General features: G+C 38.2%; 3 protein-coding genes and 1 pseudogene across 4 annotated transcripts; all 4 read right to left on the bottom strand.

Moving 5' to 3' along the window:
• Positions 1-281: 281 nt before the first annotated feature.
• LOC110772450 (Ubiquitin system component Cue protein) lies at positions 282-5887 on the bottom strand. Its single transcript, XM_021976888.2, has 9 exons — positions 5073-5887; positions 4706-4865; positions 4548-4609; positions 4097-4191; positions 3903-4016; positions 3413-3475; positions 2888-2985; positions 2224-2648; positions 282-1711 (listed from the first exon to the last, which is right to left on the bottom strand). The coding sequence occupies exons 1-9, from the start codon at positions 5482-5484 to the stop codon at positions 501-503; spliced, it is 2640 nt and encodes an 879-aa protein (XP_021832580.2). The 5' UTR covers positions 5485-5887; the 3' UTR covers positions 282-500.
• A 144-nt stretch (positions 5888-6031) lies between these two features.
• On the bottom strand, positions 6032-12156 carry LOC148297966 (nucleic acid binding protein). 2 transcript variants are annotated; one of them, XM_088247352.1, is made up of 7 exons: positions 11753-12156; positions 10436-11175; positions 8176-9748; positions 7407-8070; positions 7225-7306; positions 6626-6673; positions 6032-6429 (listed from the first exon to the last, which is right to left on the bottom strand). In XM_088247352.1, the coding sequence occupies exons 1-7, from the start codon at positions 12048-12050 to the stop codon at positions 6226-6228; spliced, it is 3609 nt and encodes a 1202-aa protein (XP_088103478.1). In that variant the 5' UTR covers positions 12051-12156; the 3' UTR covers positions 6032-6225. The 2 variants fall into 2 exon arrangements, with proteins under 2 accessions (XP_088103478.1, XP_088103479.1); XM_088247353.1 differs by having other exon boundaries at positions 10436-11188; positions 11753-11885.
• A 2808-nt stretch (positions 12157-14964) lies between these two features.
• Positions 14965-20156, bottom strand: LOC110772491 (uncharacterized; annotated as a pseudogene).
• A 1178-nt stretch (positions 20157-21334) lies between these two features.
• On the bottom strand, positions 21335-22970 carry RSL4 (root hair defective 6-like 4). Its single transcript, XM_021976886.2, has 4 exons — positions 22184-22970; positions 21811-22074; positions 21552-21683; positions 21335-21430 (listed from the first exon to the last, which is right to left on the bottom strand). The coding sequence occupies exons 1-4, from the start codon at positions 22838-22840 to the stop codon at positions 21335-21337; spliced, it is 1149 nt and encodes a 382-aa protein (XP_021832578.2). The 5' UTR covers positions 22841-22970.
• Positions 22971-23243: the final 273 nt, after the last annotated feature.

Consider the following 23243-nt stretch of genomic DNA (forward strand, 5'->3'; position numbering starts at 1 on the left):
TTCATTTCCAATTTTCCGCCATCCCAAATTCGTGGTACTAATTTTCTGATGCCCGAATTCATTTACTTTGGTTTGTCCAAAAAACTACAAAAAGAATTCATTTGCTATGGCCTGATTATTTTAATCTTGGGCCACTTTCCCTCCGTAATAGTTTCTTTTTACCCGCCCAATTTTTTTGGTTGGGACTCTTCCAGTTGAGCAGGAATTGGGAGCTATGTTTACAACTTGTTCAACATAAGAATGAAAAGAAAGAGAGAGAATATTGCTTCTTTACCAGGACGTATAAAAATAGACTGCCTTTGCACCATTACTGGTTTTGATACAAGAGAAAGCACAGCTTATTTCAAAACCACCGATAATCCTTCATTTTGATGCATATAACTCATTAATTAATCGATGTAACCAAAATTTACAGTAATTTGTAACTCTCGAAAGATCTCATGCTTAAAACCATTCCCAAAACTACAAGTAGGGCAGATAATCACTGTAATCCTGTATACCTAAGAGCCACCTAAACCAGAAAAGTGCTTATTCATGGCCCTGTCCTTCCTGAAATTTCTTCCCCCTCCCCCTCCTCTCCGTCCCCTTCCCCTTCCTCCCCTTTGATTCTCGGTATTCTCTTGGCCTTCAACTTCATAAGTATCATTTTGCTTATTATCTTGCTCCTCACTGGAATCCCTTTGTCTTCCTCCTCTCCTTCCTCTGCCCCTGGCATTCCCAATAAACCCTCTCCCTCTCCCTTCCATCTGAGGAATATCAAACTGCTTGTTTTGCTCCTCAGAGTACTCCGTCAGCTTCTTGACCGCACCAAGAGGAAGATTGCCACCGCGACCAAGGCCATGAATCATGTCCTGCTGTGCTTCTGTAATTAATGATGCTTCACCAGCATTTGCAACTGCAATTGAACCTGCAACTTTGTAACTGTAATTCTTACCATCCTTGACATAATACTGGGGCTTCTGTCTGGAGCCCCATTTCGAACTAGGAGCACTTCGAGATGAACTTTCATTTTGCTTTTCAAAAGGCCTACCCATATTTGAGCTACTTTTTTCACTAAATATCTCACTTTCCCCGACTCCTGAATCTGCAACACTCAGACCTAGATCATCAAAAGAGTCATCATATTCATCCTCATACTCATCTTCATACTTTGAAATAAGAGCAGCAGTTTTTGCTGTGTACTCTTCATTTCTGTTATCAAGGATATCAGAATCAGGCAAGTCCGTTTTAGACTTCCTAACAAACCTTCCCTGTGTTGAGGAAGATGAAACTGAAGAGCTGCTGTTTGGTTTATCCCTAGCAACGGCGACTGTATTAGTGGCGGGTGGTGCTGTAAATTCAACTAGCTTTCCTTTCCCTTTATCATTCCTACTAACAGTGGCATTCTTGGATACTGGCATTGTCTCTAGTGAAGTGTCCAAGGACTGCAGATCTTTATGAAGTGTTCCTTCAAGAATCCTCTGAATCACCTCCTCAGGATTCTGGTTGTAGGCTTCTAGACAGGCAGCTAAAAACCCTTTGCCATAATCAGGAAAGAGGTCCTTTATTTGACTGATTCTGGACTCTACAATTGCAACATCTTCATCTATTTGCACCTTGTTGTTTGTTAAAGGGACTGTCGTACTGGGGTGCTCCTTAACAATGACTTTGTGAGAACTCATCAGTATCCCGGATACATACCCTAGCTGTTCATCATCCACAACTATCCATCCTGCATGAACAAAGTTGACTTGATATAACTTACTTCTTCAAGATCAAGCATAATTATACTTAACTGTCCAATAAAAAACAATCACATATAGTAAATATTTTCCGATTGATAACCGAATATAAAATTTTTATAAGACACCAATTATTGTGAAATTTCATTTTTACCTTCTTTCTTCCCCAACACCCTAATGTCCTAATTGAGAAAATGACCGTCTCAATATCTAGAAATCAACTCCCATATCGATATAATAGTGGAGAGAGATTAAGAAAACAATTTATTCAGCATACTTTGCTAGTTTATAACTTCTCTTACTATGTAAGAATTCTATGACAAATCATGCAAGGATTATTGTATTTATCAATAACATTTATCAATTATTTGTTACTTCCAAAACAAATGCATCTCATGACATATATACAATGTCTATCTTGATACATATAAGACCTAGTAACTGGAAAATTATAATCAACAAGAACAAGTAAAACAAACAGTAATAGCATGTAATCCCTTACCGTTATTTTGTAAGTTCTCCATTTTGCTCAAAATGTTGAAGTTCTTCTCAACATTTTGAAGAAAAGTTTGCCTATTCTGGTTTTCCTGAGCACATACTGAAATTCCATTAATCTCTCTTAAAGTTTGAACCAATATATCTGCCCTAATGAAAGGATCCTCTATTTTGGCTGGGAACATCTCTGCAGCAGATGGAATGGGGAGGTTATCTTTGAAGACCTCCTCACTTAGATAGCATAAGTCCAAGAGTTTCCAACCAAACTTGACGATTCTCATTGATAACATTTTCAAACTTATAGCAATATTAGACACCATTTTATCTTCTGAAGCTGTTGAACTTGAAATTATTCGAAACCCACGCTGCAAAGATGGAAGTAATGAATCATGCAACCTTGCTAGAGTGCTTAGTAATGCGTCGTTCCCATAACTGCATAGACAGAGAGATATACTATTTCCTTATTATTGAAACTTTTGACAGCATTCATGCTAAAACCCATGATTTACCAACCAATCAGGTTCCACTATAAAAATCCTAGACAAAGAACCAAAACAGGCTGGTAAAAACTGAAAACCCTTATGCACTCACATGTTCTTACTGTGGAATACAGCTACTACCATTCATGCTTAGACCACAAATTTAGAAAAACCCAATGCTAAACAAGGTACCTCGTTTCAACAGGGCACAAAAAGAACACAGCTGATGGTTCGTAGGCAGTGAGTAAAGCGTCCATGGATACAATTGCATCGTTTATGAAGTCCATAACCTACCAAAGGAGGAGAAATTTTTTAACACAAGTACCATAAGCATGTAAACATCCTTATCTCTTGAAAAAGCTGAAACAGAAACGGCAACGATCCACTGAAAGTATCATAGATCCAACCCAAAAAAGGAAAAGTAATGATTTCCTTGAATCCCTTATTAAATGAGTTCCTTTGGTGTACTTGTAGCTAAAACTCGTTCAACAGAACTTCCAGATACAATACCACATGTTACTGTAAAAAAATAATTGAAATATTGACAAAAGAAACTATTCTATAGCATGCAGCAGAACATATCCAAATTAATACCCACTATTTAATATTTCGAAGAAATTAATTTAAATTTAAAGTAAGTATTGGATGGGAGAAGGTGTAGGAAGGAGTCGGTTGTCCCAACATGTTCAATAAAAAAAAAAATAGAAAGAAACTCACCTCCAATAGATCAGTAAGAAGGCCGGGTCCCTGGTCTCCAGGGTTTCCAGAGGAAAAAAGGGCCTGTACATGATATTGGAAAAACCTCCGTCATGTATCAGAAATGCACGCAAGCTACTTAATTGAAAACGTACATGTCAATACTACCAGTAAAGACCAGACTAAATAAGGAATAAAGAAATACAAACACGTTTAGAGTTAATGGTTATTTGTTAGGCTGGAAATTTTGATCAACATTATACGACAACTGAGTTCTCTTCATTACAAGTTTCCTCAAGTCTAAAAAGTAGAGGTCATGAAAACCTAAGACTATAGCCATTAGGCTGCAAATGTTTGTTTCTCATTGTTCAGAACAGTGGAGCTTCAATCAAGAGGTTTGCGCCCCCTCGAAGTAATGGACATCTTGAAACATTAACTAAAAACAGATTATTTGGCGGTGTAAGATACTATGTTGTAATTGAATTAATAGATTAGTGGGCACTGTGCATACCTCCAAAGCTGTACTGCTACGTTGATACATTGTTTGAACAATGCTAAGGAAATGTGAAGCCGCTGCAGTCAAATTGTCATGTATTCTAGTATGTGCTTTCACTGCATTTCCAACCTGAAAGACATCATAATAAAAAATGGGGGAGAGAGAGAGAGAGCCAATGCAGTAGGGCGCTATTCATGAAAAATGCCTACCAACACTCTGGTCAAATCTTCATTTTCATGACCATATATAGCACAGATGTCTAGCAACTTGGGCAGGTCAAGCAACTTCTTCTCCTGCAAAAGAACTACATGTGGAATTAGTGAAAACTGTTATTAGGATATGATACAAATGAAGAAAGAAAAAAAAGCAATAAAAAAACCCCATCCTAATCATATTTTCTCCAACGAGATATGTTCAACTTCAATGCAAATATAGAACATAGATGCAGACTTCTATGATACACCTAAAAGCACCCACAAGCTCTAATTTGGACACAAAAGTTATCCCATACATTGGTTACTGCACAAAGGAAGCTGACACAAAGTAATACAAAATAATATTCACATTATTTTAACGGTTACAGCAATCCTATTCCAAAAAGTGGATTATTTTGCCCACCAGACTGTATGAACACAAATTTACAGAGAAGAGAGAACACACCTTCATGGTCTTTTGGACTGAGACTATCAGCAGCACGTGCACCGGGATCCCTATTAGAGGATCTGTAATATAATGACAGAGGTAGTGAATAAAGTGAATACAAAAAAACGATAACGAACTAGTAAAGTATGAAGCTACAGCTGCAAGCTCAAACTTACATGCGATACAATGCCATAAAAACACGCCGGCTTAATTCGAACTCCCCAACAATGACCCCTGCCACCATTTGTTTGGCTCCACGATGAGGGAAGTCATACCATCTGCTCCTGAACTGTAGGAAGCTATCCAGAAATTCATGCAAGGAAGTATCACTAGCCACTGAGAAAAATGGGTATCAGGAACAACAACAGTGAAAGATTAATGGTACTATCACAAGAACAAGCATAATTATAACAACCAAAAACTGGAAAACTAGATGGGATGATAACAGAAATGGTAACAAATTTTCTATTAAATTGACAATTTAGTGTGACAAAAAAGCTTATCAATGTTAAAAAGGTTGCAGCTTAACTAAGTTGTACGCACCTTGTCTCCAGAACTCCTTCGGGTTCAACTTGAGCAAGCGAGAGAGCTCTCTGTTAAGAAGATCCACAACTCTCTGAGACTGCAGGGCATCCAATCCACCTTCGTCTGCGCCGAGCCCAGCCGCCACCGCCTCATCCTGGGGCAAGTAATTTACGAAATTGCCACCGTGAGCTCTGCTGGACACCCACTCTCCTTTCTCTCCCATCCGAACCCTACTTGCCGACGGCGCCGCAGCAGCAACGGTGGCAGTTTCGGCATTGGATTGAGTGGCAAGCGATTGCCTGAGAGAGCTGGAGAGCGTGGGCTCTTTAGGGCCTGGATTGTGGTCTTGATTCTTGGGGACGAAGACCTTTTGGGTTTTGGCGAAACCCTTGTTCCCGGGTTGCCTTGTCTGAGCGTGCCGGTTCGACATGTCTTTGTAGAAGAAGCCGATCGAATTCTCGAATAAAGATAAGTGAGAGTAAATGTGCGGGTCAATCGGAAATCAAAATAGTTAGGAGAGGTTGGGGCTTACTTGCGCCCAGCCTGAATTACTTGAGGAACACTCACACAAGGCAAAGCAGCAAAGTCTACCCTGGCCAAATTCATTTTTTCTTCCCCTTTTTCTAACTTCTTTTTTTGTATGTTTCTTTGGGCCATGAATGAAAATTAAGTATTTTTGCATCAGGTCCAGGCTTCTGTGGTTGTGTTACTTGTGGGCTCATGGAGCCACAATATTCCATCTTGGCCCTACTCATGTTGCCTTGTCACTTCTTCCTCTCTCTCTCTCCTCCTTTGCTACGTGACATGAAGAGAGAGGAAAAAATGAGAATGCAACGGGATAGGAAATTGTTCTCCTGAGAGAGAGAGAGAGAGAGAGAGAGAGCGAGAGTGAGTGCTACAAAGGAGGGGAAGGTAGGGGTAAAGAGGTTGGGGTGTAAAAGTGAGAAAATACTTTCGATCTACATGCTAAGCTAAGCTGAAACAACGATTGATCACTATAAAGTATGCTGGATTCTGTACCGTGTATGAAAATATTGAAAAACAATACATCGCCAGCTAGTATAATAAGCATAACAAATAAGTGTTGTGTTCTGAAAATAATACTCCATAGGCCACGGCAAGCACATGTATGGCCAGACTTCCAGCCATACAATAAACTAAGAAGATCATATCAAACCCACTCAAAGTTGGTTTCTTTAGGTAATATTAAAGCAATGAGGGAATCCGGTGGAGTGGGTGCAATAGAGAGCATGGAGCAAGTGTCATTCGAGTGTGGAAGTATGAAGAGAAGCCTCGCCCATAAGGATTTCACGGCAGGGATCTTTATCACGCCCGAGCACTCCCTCTGCTTCAGGTACGAAATGAAATCCTGAAACTGGACAACAGTAATGCAAGACTTAATACGTGTGGTAAAGTCCATGTACAAATATTTGAACTACACTTTTTGTTGAAAAAGTCTATGTACAAATATGAAGCTCAATGACCTTTACGAATTGAAACATGATTTGTCTAAAGAGTACAATCACATTATCAAAGGGACAAAATCATAATAGACAGAGGAGGCTACATACGCCTTTGTGGTCGCCTGCAGAAGCTGGGATTAATCGACATACCTCCCTCTGCATCAGATGCAAAAGAAAGACAATGAAATTAAATAAGGTTTGGAAAGGAAAAGGAGAAAAATAAGTTAATATTAATATGTAGAAATTCGGCCTTCACATCAATTAAGTCAATACTCAGTAGGTAGACTGGGGATCAATTTTCCTCAGTTTGTAACAGAAATTTTTTCAGTAAATTACTGAAAGGGTAGTAGGCCATATAAGTCAAATAAATATCATATTCACCAATCATATACATCTTATCAGCATCCTTGGCATTATATATAGCTATGATGACAACCAGTTTACCAGGGATTCACCACATGCCAATTTATGATCCATTGATGTTAACCAGTGAACATTGTATAATTCTCACATTCTTTGTGTTATGGAAAAACTATTCTGTAGCTCATCTTATAAAAGGCAAAGCTGTTCAATATGATATTTATTTGATTCTGAAGGCCTTATAAACCAGAAATTAGAAAAATATAGGTACCCAAAGACACAGGCATTAAATACATTCCTCGCGACACGAGAGAGAGAGAGAAGCATAGTAATATTCACTGACTTACTTTATGTGGTGGGGTGCTAGTAAATGTTGACTTCACATGCCGAAAATCTGTACGCTTGGTCATGTCTAATTTAGCAGGCCATCTGAACAAATTAGTCATAAATTATTAATAGATATTTATTTGATATATGCAAACCTTAATGAGATTCCAGAAAGGAAACTAAAGAAAAGATAAGTCCTTACTCTACAGGTTCTGAAATGGCATTGGAATATTTGCAAATATCAGAATCCACCCTAGATGCATAAACCGTACAGTACTGAACACCACTTTTACATAACACTCCTTGCCACCGATATTGCAAGCATCGTCCAGAACTTTCTACTCCAGATGATTCTGGAACAGGCAGAGGTGGAGGAGGTGAATGTGGAGGAGGAGGAACGAAAGGTGGCTGCGATTGAGGCAAAGGTGGTGGAGATGGGGGCAATGGAGGTGGCATTTCAGGCAGAGGAGGTGGTAGAGATGATAATGGTGGTGGCACTGTCGGAACTGAAAACATTAGGTCAAATTGATGCGCTGGAGTTCCTTGTACTTGTGCAAGTGGAGTCACTGAAGCAGGAATGAAGGGAGATACAATAGCATTACCATGAAAATTGTTGGGCATTACACCTGGTGAGATTGGGTTCAAAGGAGGATTATGATTTACACCCCGTGGATCCCAGGAACTATTTGGAGGGAGGTAAATGGGTCGTATAAATGGAGATGATTGGATTTGGGGTGGAGGTGGGACAGAGGGTCCCTGTGTAGGCACAGGAACGCATGGAATGCTCCCTGGTGCAGAATGCAGCTCCGTTCCAGGTTTTGCATACATCCAGTTTTGTTCAGTGGCATGAGAAGCAACATGACTACCTAGAGTAAAATCATCCAATATACAGTTCCTTTAGTATCAAAAGGAAAGAAAAGGAGAGGGGAGGGGGAAAGTTTAAAAAACAAATTTATATATAAGTTCATCACCTCCTTGTGAAGGATCCACCACAGCTATGTTATTGTCATAACCATCAACCTTTTGGGTGCCAGCTTCAAGCATCTCTGTACTGCCAGTAACAGCTCTGTTTGACTGAAACGTATACCCACTCTGTACTGAATTCCCCTGATTCTCAGACTTTACTCTAGGGGATACAAGCTCCATGGGATGGCTGTCATGATTTACTGAGAATGGTGCAGCAACATGACCACTAGACATGTTTCCAGGGTTGTTGCTTCTGTGGGTAGGGGTAAGCACAGATCTTGCACCGTCAATTTGAGATATTACGACATTAGTTGGCCCTGCACTATACGGTGGCCTGTAATTACTCCTTTCCTTGCGATGTTGTCTGAGATGTGCCATTACAGCAGCAGCTTCTTCAGGGGTATCAAATTCCATCAGTAATGCACCTTCATTGCTAAGATCGGTGATCATGTAAGGACCCTTGTAAAGCACTTTCCTTGATTCATGCAGAATCTCATCCTTGGCCCATTGGCTTAAAACATTTCCAACATAAACATGACAACTAGAACCAACTGCAACACCATTCATAGCACCTCTAGTTCCCAGTCCTATATCCATAAACTTTATGTGCCAAGGAAAGTGTCCGCGCATATATTCCCGAGCCTTTACAGCATCGAGAATGTTTCTGTACTCAACCAAGGCAAATCCTTTGATTGGGAAGAAAATAAATTGTTCTATCACACCAAACCTCTCTAACTGAAACCTTACATGAGCTTCAGATGCATCAGATCCTGAGAAACCCAGCCAGAGCTGTTTAGAAGCAGAGAAAATATCCATGGCTCCAGTATCCCCATCAGAGCACCAAACAATTTGTGTTGTTGTGGAAGTATATGGTGAGACCAAATGAGGTTGAGTTGGTGTGGAAGTATATGGTGACACCAGATGAGGTTTAGGAGATTCAAAAGAACTATTTACACCTCCACTTGAAGATCTCAGGAGAGGTGATCCAAAATCCATTGCATCTTGATTCTTCTCAAGATGAACATGTTTTCTCCCATCAAATGAATTACTCCTGAAGTCTAATGGAGATCTTGTGACAGGTGAAAGCACCTGGTGGTTCATTAGGTCCCTGGGCACGGAAGACCTGCCGTGTGACATATCTCCATGCTCCCTAATCTCACAGTTTGTGGACCTTGTCCCCCCACTGTCTTGATTGGAACCCACAATATTAGTTTCAAGAGGGATTATAGAGCTGCGAGGTTTCAGATTTAGGCTTGAAACTCTGTCAGAATAAACATCATCATATGATCCACCATTAGGCCTTAAATTACTATCTTTTCCAAATAGTTCACTACAGGTTTCATGTTGGTTAGAGAACCTAGGCACCAGATATGCCCGTTCAATAAATCTGGATGGATCAGAATCATCCTCATCACTATCCACCTGGTTGTCTTCCACATCCATTTGTTCTACAAATGATTTAAAGACATCCTCCAAAGAAGATTTAATATCAGATAACTCCTTGAAAGACTGCAACTTGCACAACTTCTTATACTTTGAGAATATCCAACTTCGCAATGACGGATCTTTGCTAAGAACCTGCATTTTAAAGAAAAAAGGAAAACAATAACAAAAACGACCCAGTGCAAGAGATTATCAGCAAGACCAGAAAAGGAATAACAATAATCAAACCACTAATCAAAAGGGGAAAAAATTAATTCGGATACCTTATCTTCAAACCAAATACCTAAGCACATCTTATTTCTAACAACCAGTCAGATGTACGAGAATAACCTTTATACGAATGTTAAAAATCCCCATTTAGCGGTGTCTACCCAAATTACCACATCCCCTCTACACATGTCTTGGTTTAGAACTTTATTGCAATAAAGTACCTAATGTTCTAAAACTCAGTCAACTCAACAACCCCTTTCCTAAAGAAATTTGTTGCATTGAACTTGAGCTGAGTTGCAATTCCAGGACACATGGAAGGAAGGATGCATTTGATCTGTCATGCATATCCATACGCTAATTACCATACCCTAAAATTACACATTATGTGTTTTTGTTATACAAACAATGCTAGATAAAAAGATTTCCCCAATTCTGTTAAAAATAAACAAGAGTTAGTGCCCAGTATTTTCTTCAATCTCTTGAAAATACTAATATACATTGTCCCAAATTAATAGCTTATATGGCAAAGACTATCAAATTATATCAGTACTAAAACTCAGAATCTAATAGCATGACATCCATTCAATACGCAGGGCAGCTCTAAAAAATTACCAGTCCTAACAAGCAGCTGTTTTTAACTGTAGATACAACTCCACAGACTTGGGCACCATCTGACGCTAGCTGCTCAGAGCTAACCTCATCCCTTCTGGTGCTAGATTCACTATAACCTGTACTTGATTTTGGTTCATCACCAGTTTTACCCAAAGGATAGCCACCATCATTATCAAGCCTGCTTGTCATTTGACTTAGGAAATACTGCCCTTTCAGAACTCCCTCTGATGCACTGGATTTGAAGAGTTCGAACCAGGCTGAAAACAATTCTTTAGGATAACAAAAGAAAATCCAGAGTAAACTGAGAGCACATAACTTGGATAATTTAATCGGTGAAGATTCATTTTCATCTGAAATCTTATGCTTTAGCTCAGAAAAAATCTCAGAAGAATCTTGTATTCTCACAGTTTCTTTCCCAACAATCATAAAGACATCCTTTCCCTCAAAGGTGGATATGAAAAAGGTGAGCACATTCTGGAAAACTGTAGAGCAAATACCCCGAATAACAGATGATGTTGGCGCCACTGAAGAAGCAGTGCAACAAATATCAGATAGACCAAGAATACAGGATTTAGCTGTCTGAAATGCAACACTCTCAGCATCCTCTCCTCTATTTATTACCGCCATGCTCCAGTTATACATATTGATAACAACTTTTGCCGCGGCTTCAAGAGCAGTTGGGCATTTTGAAGCATATCGAGGAATGAGATCAGCCACAATACGTTGTACGCTCGTACAACCTGTGAAGTTAGCCTGAGGATTACCACATTGGAGAGAAAAATTTATAATCTACAGTATGAAGGCTGCTTATTCTCTCTTTCATTCATTAAAGCACTTGTGCAGGGCGCAATGCATCTAACTAGCAGCTTTTTTTGGTCTGAAAATCTAACTAGCAGCTTGGAGCAAAGTAGTTGAACATAGGCAAATTAATGATGAAAGATAAGACTAATGGGCTAATCAGCACCTACTTTGTTCGCAGAACATTCCCAAGCTACCTATTTGATCTCATGCAATGCAAATTTATGTAGAACCCACAAGAAACACCCTAATTATGTAAGTTCCTTTGATGCTTCACTAAGATTTATATAGCTAACAATCATCATCTACTACTGGTTCTTTAAAGTTTCAGTAATTGAAGAAACCAAAGGCTCAACATGAAATAAAACAGCATCATAACCTATTTCTTTTCTTCAGGCTTATCAGCAACCAAACATTAACTCAGCTAACCCCGCCGTAAGCACTACAGTTCAACATTTGCACGAAAATAAACAAATAAATCTGAAAAAAGAGGAGCAAAAGAGTAAAATTCACACTGACCTCTGGAAGCAGTGATGAGAGAGAGATAAGCTTGCTCGAGCTCAGGCGTGAGAGCAGAGTCATTCTTGGAAAGGCAAAACTTAATCCGCTTATAGCACTCGTAAACGCTTCGAATCTCGTCTCTGTGTCTACGTTTATTAAGAATTTCTTCATTAGATTGTGGAGCTCCGACGCTCGGGGCAGGGGCTAGGGTTTGCGGTGGCGGTGGCGGTGGCTGAGATAACGGCGGTGATGACGGTGGCTCTGGTTGAGCTTCGTACAGCTTTCGCTTCTTCGGCGGTTGCTCTCCGGAGGCCATGGCGAGAGAGAGAGGACGGTGGCTCACTGAGATTTTGGTGAATAGTGAGCGTGGCCGGCGGTGTGCGAACTTCGAGTCTTCTACTCGATTTGGTCGCTAGACTCCCAACTAGTCCGTTCTATTGACAAGAAGGGTCCCACCATCAGTGAAGCTGTACCTACGTGGCTCTGTAGATTTATATTAGCCGTCGGATATACGCGAGGATGGGTGGGTCAACGTTTTCAACGGTTTTATTTCCGTGAAGAAGAAAAAGAAAAGAAATTTATTTCTGCTCAAATATTTATATTTCGAAAAGGACATTGCTTGGCTCCTGTTACATCAGGAGGCTTTCCTCCTTCACATGCGATGTGGCCTCTTTACAAAATGACACCTGTCTCATTTTTTATATTTTTGGGTCCCCAACTCTTTTCAACTCTTTTATACCAAGAGCCCTTTTAACTCAGGCCACTCTCTTCTCTCAGAGAGACTTCCAACGACGTAACCTCTCACCATCGACTACGTAAATCTCCGATCATCGATAACATAAATTTCAGGCGAACTTCTCTCGCAGTTTGATTAATTCTTCTGGGATGGTTAGTCCAACAACAATGTTTCCCTTTCTTAATTTTGGAATTTTAGTTTTCATAATTCCTATACATGGCAGATTCTTCATATTTGGGGTTTTTTTTTCTTGACCACTTTTGATGAGTGGGTTTCTTATGTTTATATGGTTTATCAAAGCAGTATACTTGGAATGAACTTATGTTGATAAATATATAAAAATATCTATTTGATTTGTAACATAATCTTCTCTTTTCTCCTTGTAAGCTAACCAGGCTTTTAATTTGGGTGAAATAAATGGTTATAAGTTGCAATCAACTTGTTTGAAGAAATGTCTAAACCAAGTTGTGATCTTTTTTTTGTTTTGTTTTTGTGGTTTCTAATTTCTTAAATGATTTTAATTTCTATTTATGATCCAGTAGTTCTAATTGGTAGTGGCAATATTGTAGGTGGATGGAGATTCAAGAGTGTCCAAGACTAAGCAATATGTTCTCCAGTGATGTCAATGTTGTTTTCAACGTTTTTTTTTTCCTTGGAACAGGTTGGATGCAACCTATACAACCAATTTACTTTAGCAAAAGATATGAAAACCAATTAGCTTGTAAGGAGAGGAGAAAATTATATAACAAATTAAATACCTTTTATTTATTTATCAACATAAGTTTATAAGCAAGGGTCTGGGAGTTTAAAGTAGTTGGAGTTTGCTGTTGAGGAGGCTTGAGTTAAGCTAAAACTTGCCAACAAGACTTGGGTTAGAGAGTTGAAAGAAACAAAAACAAATAGTTGTCTTTTTGTAAAGTGCCCACGTGGTATTTGGAAAATACTCTGTGTCCTCCCTTAAAAGTATGAATTCCGAATTTCTACTAATCATAATTTGACGTACCGTATATAAATCTTTCTTTTTTGTATTTTGATGAATTTATGTATTATGTGTGAACACAAATATAGCTCTAATTGTTAGATTAATGAGATCAATGCGCATGTTCCTTATCATGAATGGGGGAAGCCATGAATCGAGGCAATTAGATAGGGGAATCAAGGTATTAGAATCCGATCAACTACTCCCCCTAGTTGATTCCATTTTCGATTTTGAGGGTATTCGATTACAGATTTAAAGGTGGAACCCACATAATTTTTTTTTTCCTTTTTTGAATACATCTGTGGTGAACCCCTTAGTTAGAAATTGGAATCATTCCAATACTCATGTGTTACACATGAGAAGCAGGAATTTGAATAATTTCAATACTCATTCTTGATAAGTAAAAATGTTATTAAGGACTCGTTTGGGAGTGATTCTAGAGATGCCAATAATCACTTTAAGTGATTTTCTAGATAAGCACGTGGGACGTAATTCTTTCTAGAGATGATTCTAGAGAAGCGCGTGGGAGGTGCTTCACTCCCAAACGAGCCCTTAGTCATTAGATTGTATTTACATTTAATGCTAAATGTAATATCGACGAATCCCATTATTTTTTTTTACGAATATTAGTATGGACAAATCCTGGTATTTATCCGTTAACAGTTTTTTTTCCTACACTTAACAACCTTCTTTTTTTTTTCATAAAAAACAATAGAATTTTATTAGATCAATAAAAATAATTACAACAAAGTCATGGTTGGCATTGTTTTACTTTTATATATGTATTAGATAATGCGAGGAAGACTCTTTTTTGCACCACATTTTACAGACCAGATGATGTAGGTATGAGATTAGTCTTAATGTTATCAAAACATGGAATTGCATGAATTCAATTCAGACCTGTTTAATAAAATATGAACATGTTCTGCCACAGATGAGAGCAGACAAGTTTTTCATTGGCATTTTTCACGGTACGTATATACGTACAAGTTACAATGACCCAACAATTTGCCTCTCTTCATCATGTTCTTGCAAATCCATCAGACATATAGGTTCATTATTTCTACTTAGAATTAATTTATTGCTATAGACTGGCAAATACTAAACTAAACAATGCTGCACGAGGGCTAGAAAGCCTGGCAGCTGCTAGCATCCAATGAACTTGTTCAACACATGTTTTTAGATCTTCTTCATCGGAATCTCAGAGAGTCAGATCAAAGATTTTATGCTATATATATCGGATGCTCAATATAGTATAAATCTTAATCTAAATGCACATTATAATTATGTGATTGTTGTTAATTTATTTATGCTTTCTGCCCAAGGGGGTCGTATTTAAGCACAAGAATCAGAGACGAGAAGTATTTATATAAAATAAAAAAATAAAATAAAAACTGAGGTGTCTCTTTGTGATTAAAAATGGAATTTATTTAACAAACCATTACAAGTTGCTATTAAAAAAGAAAACCCATTACAAGTTAAAAAATTAATGAGTAATGTATACTTCTGTTTTTTTTAAAACTTATAGGAACGCATTTTCGAACTTCTCTTTTCTAATTGTCTGTTAATATCGCTTATAACGGAATGGATACTGGCTCTTGCCTTGCCATTCAAGTTAAGGGCTGATGATGATGTTCTGTGGTCTGAAGTTTCCCCTCCATTGCTCTTCTGAGAAGCATTGTCAACCTCAGAACTGTAAGAACTAGAGCTATGCCTATCTAGTCCTGTGGTGCTCTCTTCATCTTTGACATTTGAGTTAAGCTTCTGTCCCTTGTTTGACCTCACATTTTTCTTACTTTCCTGTACCTGTAGGGTGTGAAGTTGACAATTAGATCAACAACTGCTTCAGAAATATTAAAATCAACAACCAAATCATCAATTTAAAACTTCAAATGGTTCTTACATCTTTCGAAAGACGGGGTTTCTTCTTCGGATTAGTCTCAAACATGTCCTTTCCTGGAACAGCAACAGCTGCTGGCTGGCTAGCATCTGAAAATCCCAATATTCTGTCACTGCCAGAATCTTGTTTGCCACAGACACTTCCTTCCATCACAGACTCAGATAATGCTGGGATGAAAAATGAACCAAAAGGACCAAAAGGACCAAAACCCTTTTGATCATGAGTTGTGGAGATATCATTGGTTACTGGGATATGGCAAGAAAGATATTGGAAATGAGAGTTGAGGCTATCTAAAGGATGAAACAAATTGACCCTGTCCAATCCCATTTCAGCTTCAGGGTTATTAGTGCAAAAGGTGGCTAGAGTTTCAAAGTTCATCCCCACATCATTGTGTTGGAAATTAGGAAATGAAGAAGAACCCTGACCAAGAACATGTGGTGGTGTGAACTAAAGCTCTTCTTCAGCAGAGAACAATCTGCTCAAAGAGTCCCATTCTCCATCAGGAAAAACACCAACACACTCCGTCTTTCCCTATTTGTCTAAGTGTAGTGTGCTACAGCTATTAGGAGCTCAGTTGCAAGTTGGGGCAAGCAAGGACTATAAACACTTTGTTGATGCCAAAAAGTGGTTCCGGGCTTTTGACGGTCAACTTAGAGATTTTGGGTCTTCGGAATCTTCCTGGGCCTCGGTAGAGCATGCGATCTGCAAAAGAGGGAACGCTCGGTAAGACCTAGGGTACCGGTGTGGTAACGGCCAAAGGCTCTCCGATGCTTAAGTAAGTTCGGATTTAGTAAGGATAACTGACAGATTAAATAGGCAGTATGCCGTTCGTTCTGATTACCTCTATTTTGGGGTAGTTGGCCTCCTTTATAGGCCTTGGGACTTGGTGTGGATTTTCGATGTGGGACTGTGGACGTCGATTGTGAGCATGCCACGTGTCCCAGGAGAGGTGGTTGCCCTAATGGAGCGATCGGTAGGCTAGGTGCTGAAGGCAACCGCGACCAGGCTCGATTCCTTCCACATGTCCTGTTCTTATTGGCTGTTCATTTTGGGTATAAACACACTTGTATATATACCCTTACAAAGCATGCCATTAAGATTTGACTTGATTTGTTTATGCACTTAGAAGCTCAATTTAATAAACTTGCACCTGTTTGTCATTGCATTTATGTATGAAGATTAATGTTACTTCACGGCTGAAATTGCATTATGAGTTCATATTTTTATTCCAATATGAACATATATAGTGATTAAGTGCCTCATTTGCCTGACCTTGGCTGATATAGAATAAAACGATAGCGATTCCAATTTCGTCTCACTTTGGGGAGTTGTTGGATTGGTTTGATACTATTTTGGAGGCCGGCCAATGCTACACAAGATACTATTTGGTTCCAATTTTGGGAGCACTCGAATGACTTTCTTTTTTCTTTTTTTGGGATTAAACGTTTAAGTCCAATCTTTGGTATATTCATGTTTCTTACCATGGCCTATACAAGTTACCGGGAAGCTAATTTCGATTGGCCAAGACTAGATTTCGACTGTTTCCTACCTTATCATTTCATTTGGCATTCCTTTCATGATTCCTACTTCGTATTAATTTTGGATAGCCTTGTTATTAATGATTATGCTGATTTTGGTTTTGTTCTAACCCTTGGCTTCTATGGCTTCCCCTACTAGGCAGGTGCATAGTTTATAAGTTCATAATCCTAACTCATTCTCATTTTGGGCGGAACCGATCTCCTAATTCTTTGATTGGAGGGAGTTACTGAAAAATAGATTCTAAAAGCTAAAAAGGAGATCTTCTTGGTGTAATTGATGCTATCAGACATATTTATAAGTGGATTCTCTAATTTCGCACATCTTGTTGGGTTTTATAATTTTTTGAAAAACATACCACTAGTTCACTCGAAAAGGTCTATCCTAGAAAAAATTTATTGGGAAAAAATAAATTTTCGCCGTAACATGTCCATCCCGTGAACATTTGTAGGGAAAGAATCCCTAAGAATCCAGTTGGTAAAAGGGAATTCAAGTACAAATTGCAACGCTGGAAAGATCTGTCCCGGCGAACATTTGTTAGCAAAGAACAACATTCGCCGAGAAAGATCAATCCCGGTACTATCACTACATTGTTGTAGTTTATAGTCAATGGTAGTCTTGCACAAATTCTTTTCCTACAATTATAAAATGCCGATTTTGTGCTTTTGTTTATCAATAGGAGTGAGGGAGTCGAATTTGAAACCTCTTTCGTTATTAAGAAGAGAAGCACCACTAGATAGCTAATCAATACCATTGATCGAAAAATAAGAAAGATAACTAACCAATATCCATTTTCCCCGATTTTCGTTTATCGATAAGAGTTGTTTAGAGCATTATCTATTACTATTAGGTCATAACCTTAGTCTCTATTATCCCCTTTTGATTTTATACTTTTCCAGAGTTATTACTCGTATAAAGAATTTAGCAATCCACGTTTAATACTATATTATACATGTACGTGCCTATATTTCAATAATATATCCGTATTTTGTACACGTCTTAAGGACTCAGTAAAATTTACGTTTTTTAAAAAGCAAATGTACAATACTCGTATTGAACCTGTTCGTATGTATTTTTCATGTGTAATACATGTATTTTTTATACAGAATTTTCAATTATACACACAAAATTCACGTATTATACAAATAATTATCACATATTATTGAATACAAATAATATATATTTAAAAATTTAAATAAATTATATGAAAATATTATATAGTGGCCGAACTTTTAAGTTGTAATTTGCCAAAATTTTGCCGAATAAAATATGTACGTATTTTATTGGTATAGCCACGCGGCTATACCAAATTAATATCTATTCTCTGTAAACTTATGCAAACTTATGCAACTAGGAGGGTCCTTTTTTCATAATTTTTTTAAAGAAATAGTATGGCCGAACACCTATTCTCTGTTTTTAGAAATTTTTTTTCAAAAGAAATAGTATAGCCGGGCTCCTATATCCAGTTTTTTTCAATTTTATTTAAAAGAAATAGTATAGCCGCCTGGCTATACTCGGTTTTTAGAAATTTTCAAATAGAAATAGTATAGCCGCACGGCTATACCAAGTTTTTGCCTTTTTTTAAAGAGGCTATACTGGGTTTTTCCCAATTTTTTTTAAAAAGAAATAGTATAGCCAGCCGGCTATACTGGGGTTTTTCCAAAGCCACGCGGATATACTCATTTTTTTTTAAGAAATAGTATAGCCACCCGGTTTCTTTCTAATTTTTTTAATAAATAGTCCAGCTGACCGGCTATACTCTTTACATATATATACTGGATCCGTTTTTCTTTTATATTTTTTCCCAGATTTTCGTTTATCGATAAGAGTAGTTTAGAGCATTATTTTTTACTATTAGGCCATTACCCGAGTCTCTATTGTCCCCTTTTGATTTTTTACTTTTCTAGAGTTATTACTCGTATAAAGAATTTAGAAATTTCACGTTTTAAATAAATTAGATTAAAATATTATATAGTGGCCGAACTTTTAAGTTGTAATTTGCCAAAATTTTGCTGAATGAAACATGTACATATCTTGTTGGCGCTAAATCTTGAATAGATAGAGATGAGTGCAACTTACAAGTGGGATGGACGATCAAGAGATCGATTGGGTGTTGGATGCCGATTCTTCCTGTCCTTGGATGCTGATCCTGAATAGAAGATAAGCGAAGCTCGTGAGGTCTATGGAACCGGTGTGGAACCAGCCTAAGACCCTCCGATGCTCAAGTAAGATTGTTTTTAAGAGCTCTTGCTGTTGATCATATAGAAGTATAAAAGTCAAGCTGAAAAGTCTTACCCCTGTATTGTAGTGGGAGGGGCATACTTATAGAGGGCATTTAGTATGCTCTTAGCGCTCATTTTCGATGTGGGACTCGTGGGAGGGCCCTATGAGGTTGACACGAGTCCTTAGATATTTCAGGCGGGTGCTTCGAGGTTGATTCTGCAGAATCGGTAGGGGATACCGATTGTAGGCTGTGTTGGGCCCTGTAATGATCTTTTGCTGCTTTGAGACAATATCATCAGTAGCCTATGCCGATTGTCCGAGGCCTTGGGTGCTTGGGCGAGTTTATGAGATCCACGTGTCGTTGTACGAGTGGAGGGTCAGATATGGTACAAACATATCTTATTCGTATAGCCGTGCGACTATACCAAATTAGTATCTATAAAGTATAAACTAATGCAACTAGGAGTAGGAGGGTCCTTTTTTCATAATTTTTTTAAACGAAGTAGTATGGCCGCATGCCTATACTCTGTTTTTATAATTGTTTTTTTCAAAAGAAATAGTATAGCCGCACTATAGCCTGTTTTATTCCAATTTATTTAAAAGAAATAGTATAGCCGGCCGGCTATACTCGGTTTTTAATTGTTTTTTAAAAAGCAATAGTATAGCCGCCCGGCCATACCCGATTTTTTCCAATTTTTAAAAAGAAATAGTATAGCCGTCCAGCGATATTCTGTTTTTAGAATTTTTTTTGAAAAGAAATCGTATAGCCGCGCGGCTATACCAGGTTTTCTCCAATTTTTTTTTTAAAGAAATAGTATAGCCGGTCGGCTATACTCTGTTTTTAGAATTTTTTTGAGAAGAAATAGTATGACAGCCATTCATTACGCAGAATGTTTCTGTACTCAACCAAGGCAAATCCTTTGATTGGGAAGAAAATAAATTGTTCTATCACACCAAACCTCTCTAACTGAAACCTTACATGAGCGTCAGATGCATCAGATCCTGAGAAACCCAGCCAGAGCTGTTTAGAAGCAGAGAAAATATCCATGGCTCCAGTATCCCCATCAAGAGCACCAAACGATTTGTGTTGTTGTGGAAGTACATGGTGAGACCAAATGAGGACCTTGTCCCCGTCAAGAGCAACTAATCGCACAGTTTGTGGACCTTGTCCCCCCCACTGTCTTGATTGGAACCCAGAATATTAGTTTCAAGAGGGATTATAGAGCTGCGAGGTTTCAGATGTTGGCCTGAAATAGTATAGTCGGGCGGGCATACCCGGTTTTTATAATTTTTTTGCGGCGCGATAGTATGGATACTCGGTTTTTTAAAATTTTATTAAACTAAATAGGCTATACTTGGTTTTTTCCTAATTTTTCAAAGAAATAGTGTAGCCGCTCGGCTATACTCTGTTTTTAGAAATATTTTTGCAAAGAAATAGTATAGCCGCTCGGCTATACACGGGTTTTTCCAATTTTTTTTAAAAGCTATACTCGGTTTTTCCATTTAAAAAAAAAGGAAATTGGGATTTATCTGGATACCTTGGAGCTCTTAAACACAAATTATGCCTCGCTCTCTTCATCATGCTTTTACACGTATTTAACATAAATTCATCCTTTTTCTGTATAAATAATTATTATCATTGACTGATCATACTAAACAATGCCGCTCACGAAGCTTAGAAAGCCATCTGGCAGCTGATAACATCCAATGAACTGTTTCTCATATGTTTTTGGATCTTTCCCTTTATCAGAATCTCAGATCAAATATTGTAGGCGCATCATAACACTACTATGGTTATTAATTTATTCCCTTTCTGCGCCCAAGAGGGTCGCATTTAAGTTCTTAAACTCAGAAAAATCGTTCCAATAGCACATGTGGGTTAAGGCTAGTTGGTCATGGTAGTTTCGCGCTCTTGCACGGTTACATATGAGTTTAAATCTCTCTCCTTCTACATTCGAGAAAGTACATATGCTTAGGATTGAGGAAGGTTTTATATATTTGGTGTTTTCAAGCACAAGAATCAGAAACCAGACGTGTTCATAAGAAACTGAGGTTCTCCTCGTGATTGAAATGGAATTTATTGAACTTAATAAACCCATTACAAGTTTGGGAATTAAATTAGTATACATTCATTCTGTTCATATGTTATAGCTTATATATATTTTGATAATAATTAACAATTAGAAAAGGGAAGGAATTAAAAAACAGCAGCAGCTTCCTGCTGTGTCATAGAAGTGGAGACATCTTCTGCAGGCTGAGACCAATATCCATTCCGTTATAGGCAATAGGTGCGTACATCCACATATCATCAGAGCTTAAAAGCTGCAATTTAAAACAACAAAAATTTATTAATAATCTGTGATCATATATATGCCTTATGTCACCACTTAATTTTGAACAAGAAATTTGACAAATTTGTTAAAAGTGTAACAAATTTTCTCACCTTGATTTGGAGCTGCAAAAACTTCACATAATGAACTGCCTCTTCCAGCATTGTGCTGATGTCAACCTTGGTTCCATTAGGGACAAGGTTCTGTAAGATTCTCAATCTCTCATTAATTCTCTCTCTTCTTTTCTGCAAGATTCAATCAAAGCAAGAACTGTAAGAAACCATTTATGCATATGTTTGAATTAAAGGTCTAAATTGATTGAAGCATAAAAATAATGAAGCCTAGTGTGAAAACAGAGATGTTATTGCATACCCTTGCATAGAGGCTTTGTGGATCAGTTGCTGAGCCTCTGTTGGCTCTTGTCTTGCCATTCAAGTTAAGGGCTGATGATGTTTTAGGGTCTGAAGTTTCTCCTCCATTGGTCTCCTGAGAACCATTGTCATCCTCAGAGCTGCAAGAACTAGTGCTCTGCCTATCAGCCCCTGTGTTACTCTCTTCTTCATCTTTGACTTTCACATCTGAGTTAGCCTTTTCGCCCTTCTTTGACCTTGCATTATTTTTCTTAGTTTTCTGTACCTGCATTTTTATGTGGAGCTGATAATTAGAAAACTGATTCAGAAATATAAGAACCAAACCAACAACCAGGCCATTAAATTAAAAGTCTAAAACTTTAAATGATGCTTACATCTTTCGAAAGACGGGGTTTCTTCTTTGGATTACTGTCAGATTTGTCATTGTTAGACTTGTCTTCTGCCACATCATGCACCCTTTTCAGATGCAATTCCTCTCCTGGAATTGCAATTGCAGCTGGCTGGCTGTCATCTGAAAATCCGAATCTGTCACTGCCAGAATCTTCTTTGTTAGAGACACTTCCTTCCATCACGATGTCAGAAAATGTTGGGATGAATGAACCAAAGTTCTTTCCATCGTGATCATGATGATTCATATAAACATCCATAGATGCAGAGATATCATTAGCCACTGGGACATGGCAAGAATTACCAAAGTAGTAATTTTCCTGGTTGAGAATGGCAGTAAAAATTCCAGCACTACCATGATTGTTATTACCATAACAACTCTCCTGAGAAAGATAATGCACATTTGAGTTGAGAGCATCTGAAGTATGTTGAAAGAAGCTCTCATTGACCCTGCTCAATCCCATTTCAGCTTCAGGAATATTGGGGCAAAAGGAGGCTGGGATTTCAAAGTTCATTCCCTCATTGTGCTGGAAAGGGAATGAACCCTGAGAAAGAAAATGTGGAGTGAACTCAATCTCCTCAGTGGAAAACAATCTGCTCAAGGATTCCCATTCCCCATCAGCAAAAACACCAACAGACTCCATTTTTTTTTTTCTAAGTGTTTGGAGAAAAAGAAAAAGTACAAGCCTTGTATCTTGTTTAGTGCTGCAGCTATCAGAAGCTCAATTGCACTGAGGACAAGCAAGCACTAGAAACACTTATATACTCAACCCCCGGAAGCCCTCCTACAAAGAATGTAAGTAAGGATTGACTTGAATTGTAAAATGCAATTCTTAATTCCAAATGGTTGTTGATGGGGGTAGGTCCCAATTCTCTGTAACTGATATCAGAGAGTCCACTGTGGGGCCTAAAACCAGGCAAAGGACAACTCAGAGGAGGGCCAAGTTCATGCAATGATGGGATTAAAATAAGAAAATGGTTCAATGGGATTAAACCACCTAAGACCTGCGGAAACCGGCATGATTAGGAACAAAAAAGGGTCCAATG

Source organism: Prunus avium, chromosome 1, assembly GCF_965620075.1.
Source record: "Prunus avium chromosome 1, drPruAviu1.hap1.1, whole genome shotgun sequence".
Classification (NCBI taxonomy): domain Eukaryota; kingdom Viridiplantae; phylum Streptophyta; class Magnoliopsida; order Rosales; family Rosaceae; genus Prunus; species Prunus avium.

What these genes read in the sequence shown, in the direction of transcription:
- LOC110772450 (XM_021976888.2), bottom strand. Translation starts at nt 5,484, where the DNA reads ATGTCGAACCGGCACGCTCAGACAAGGCAACCCGGGAACAAGGGTTTC. An exon ending in CAGTCCAAAAGACCATGAAG is followed by an intron (nt 4,192 to 4,547) that starts GTGTGTTCTCTC and finishes TTCCACATGTAG; the next exon opens with TTCTTTTGCAGGAGAAGAAG. An exon ending in GTAGCAGTACAGCTTTGGAG is followed by an intron (nt 3,476 to 3,902) that starts GTATGCACAGTG and finishes TATCATGTACAG; the next exon opens with GCCCTTTTTTCCTCTGGAAA.
- RSL4 (XM_021976886.2), bottom strand. Translation starts at nt 22,840, where the DNA reads ATGGAGTCTGTTGGTGTTTTTGCTGATGGGGAATGGGAATCCTTGAGC. An exon ending in CACAAAGCCTCTATGCAAGG is followed by an intron (nt 21,684 to 21,810) that starts GTATGCAATAAC and finishes TGAATCTTGCAG; the next exon opens with AAAAGAAGAGAGAGAATTAA. An exon ending in TTTTGCAGCTCCAAATCAAG is followed by an intron (nt 21,431 to 21,551) that starts GTGAGAAAATTT and finishes TTTAAATTGCAG; the next exon opens with CTTTTAAGCTCTGATGATAT.
- LOC148297966 (XM_088247352.1), bottom strand. Translation starts at nt 12,050, where the DNA reads ATGGCCTCCGGAGAGCAACCGCCGAAGAAGCGAAAGCTGTACGAAGCT. An exon ending in TCTCATCACTGCTTCCAGAG is followed by an intron (nt 11,176 to 11,752) that starts GTCAGTGTGAAT and finishes CTAACTTCACAG; the next exon opens with GTTGTACGAGCGTACAACGT. An exon ending in CTGCAGGCGACCACAAAGGC is followed by an intron (nt 6,430 to 6,625) that starts GTATGTAGCCTC and finishes ACTGTTGTCCAG; the next exon opens with TTTCAGGATTTCATTTCGTA.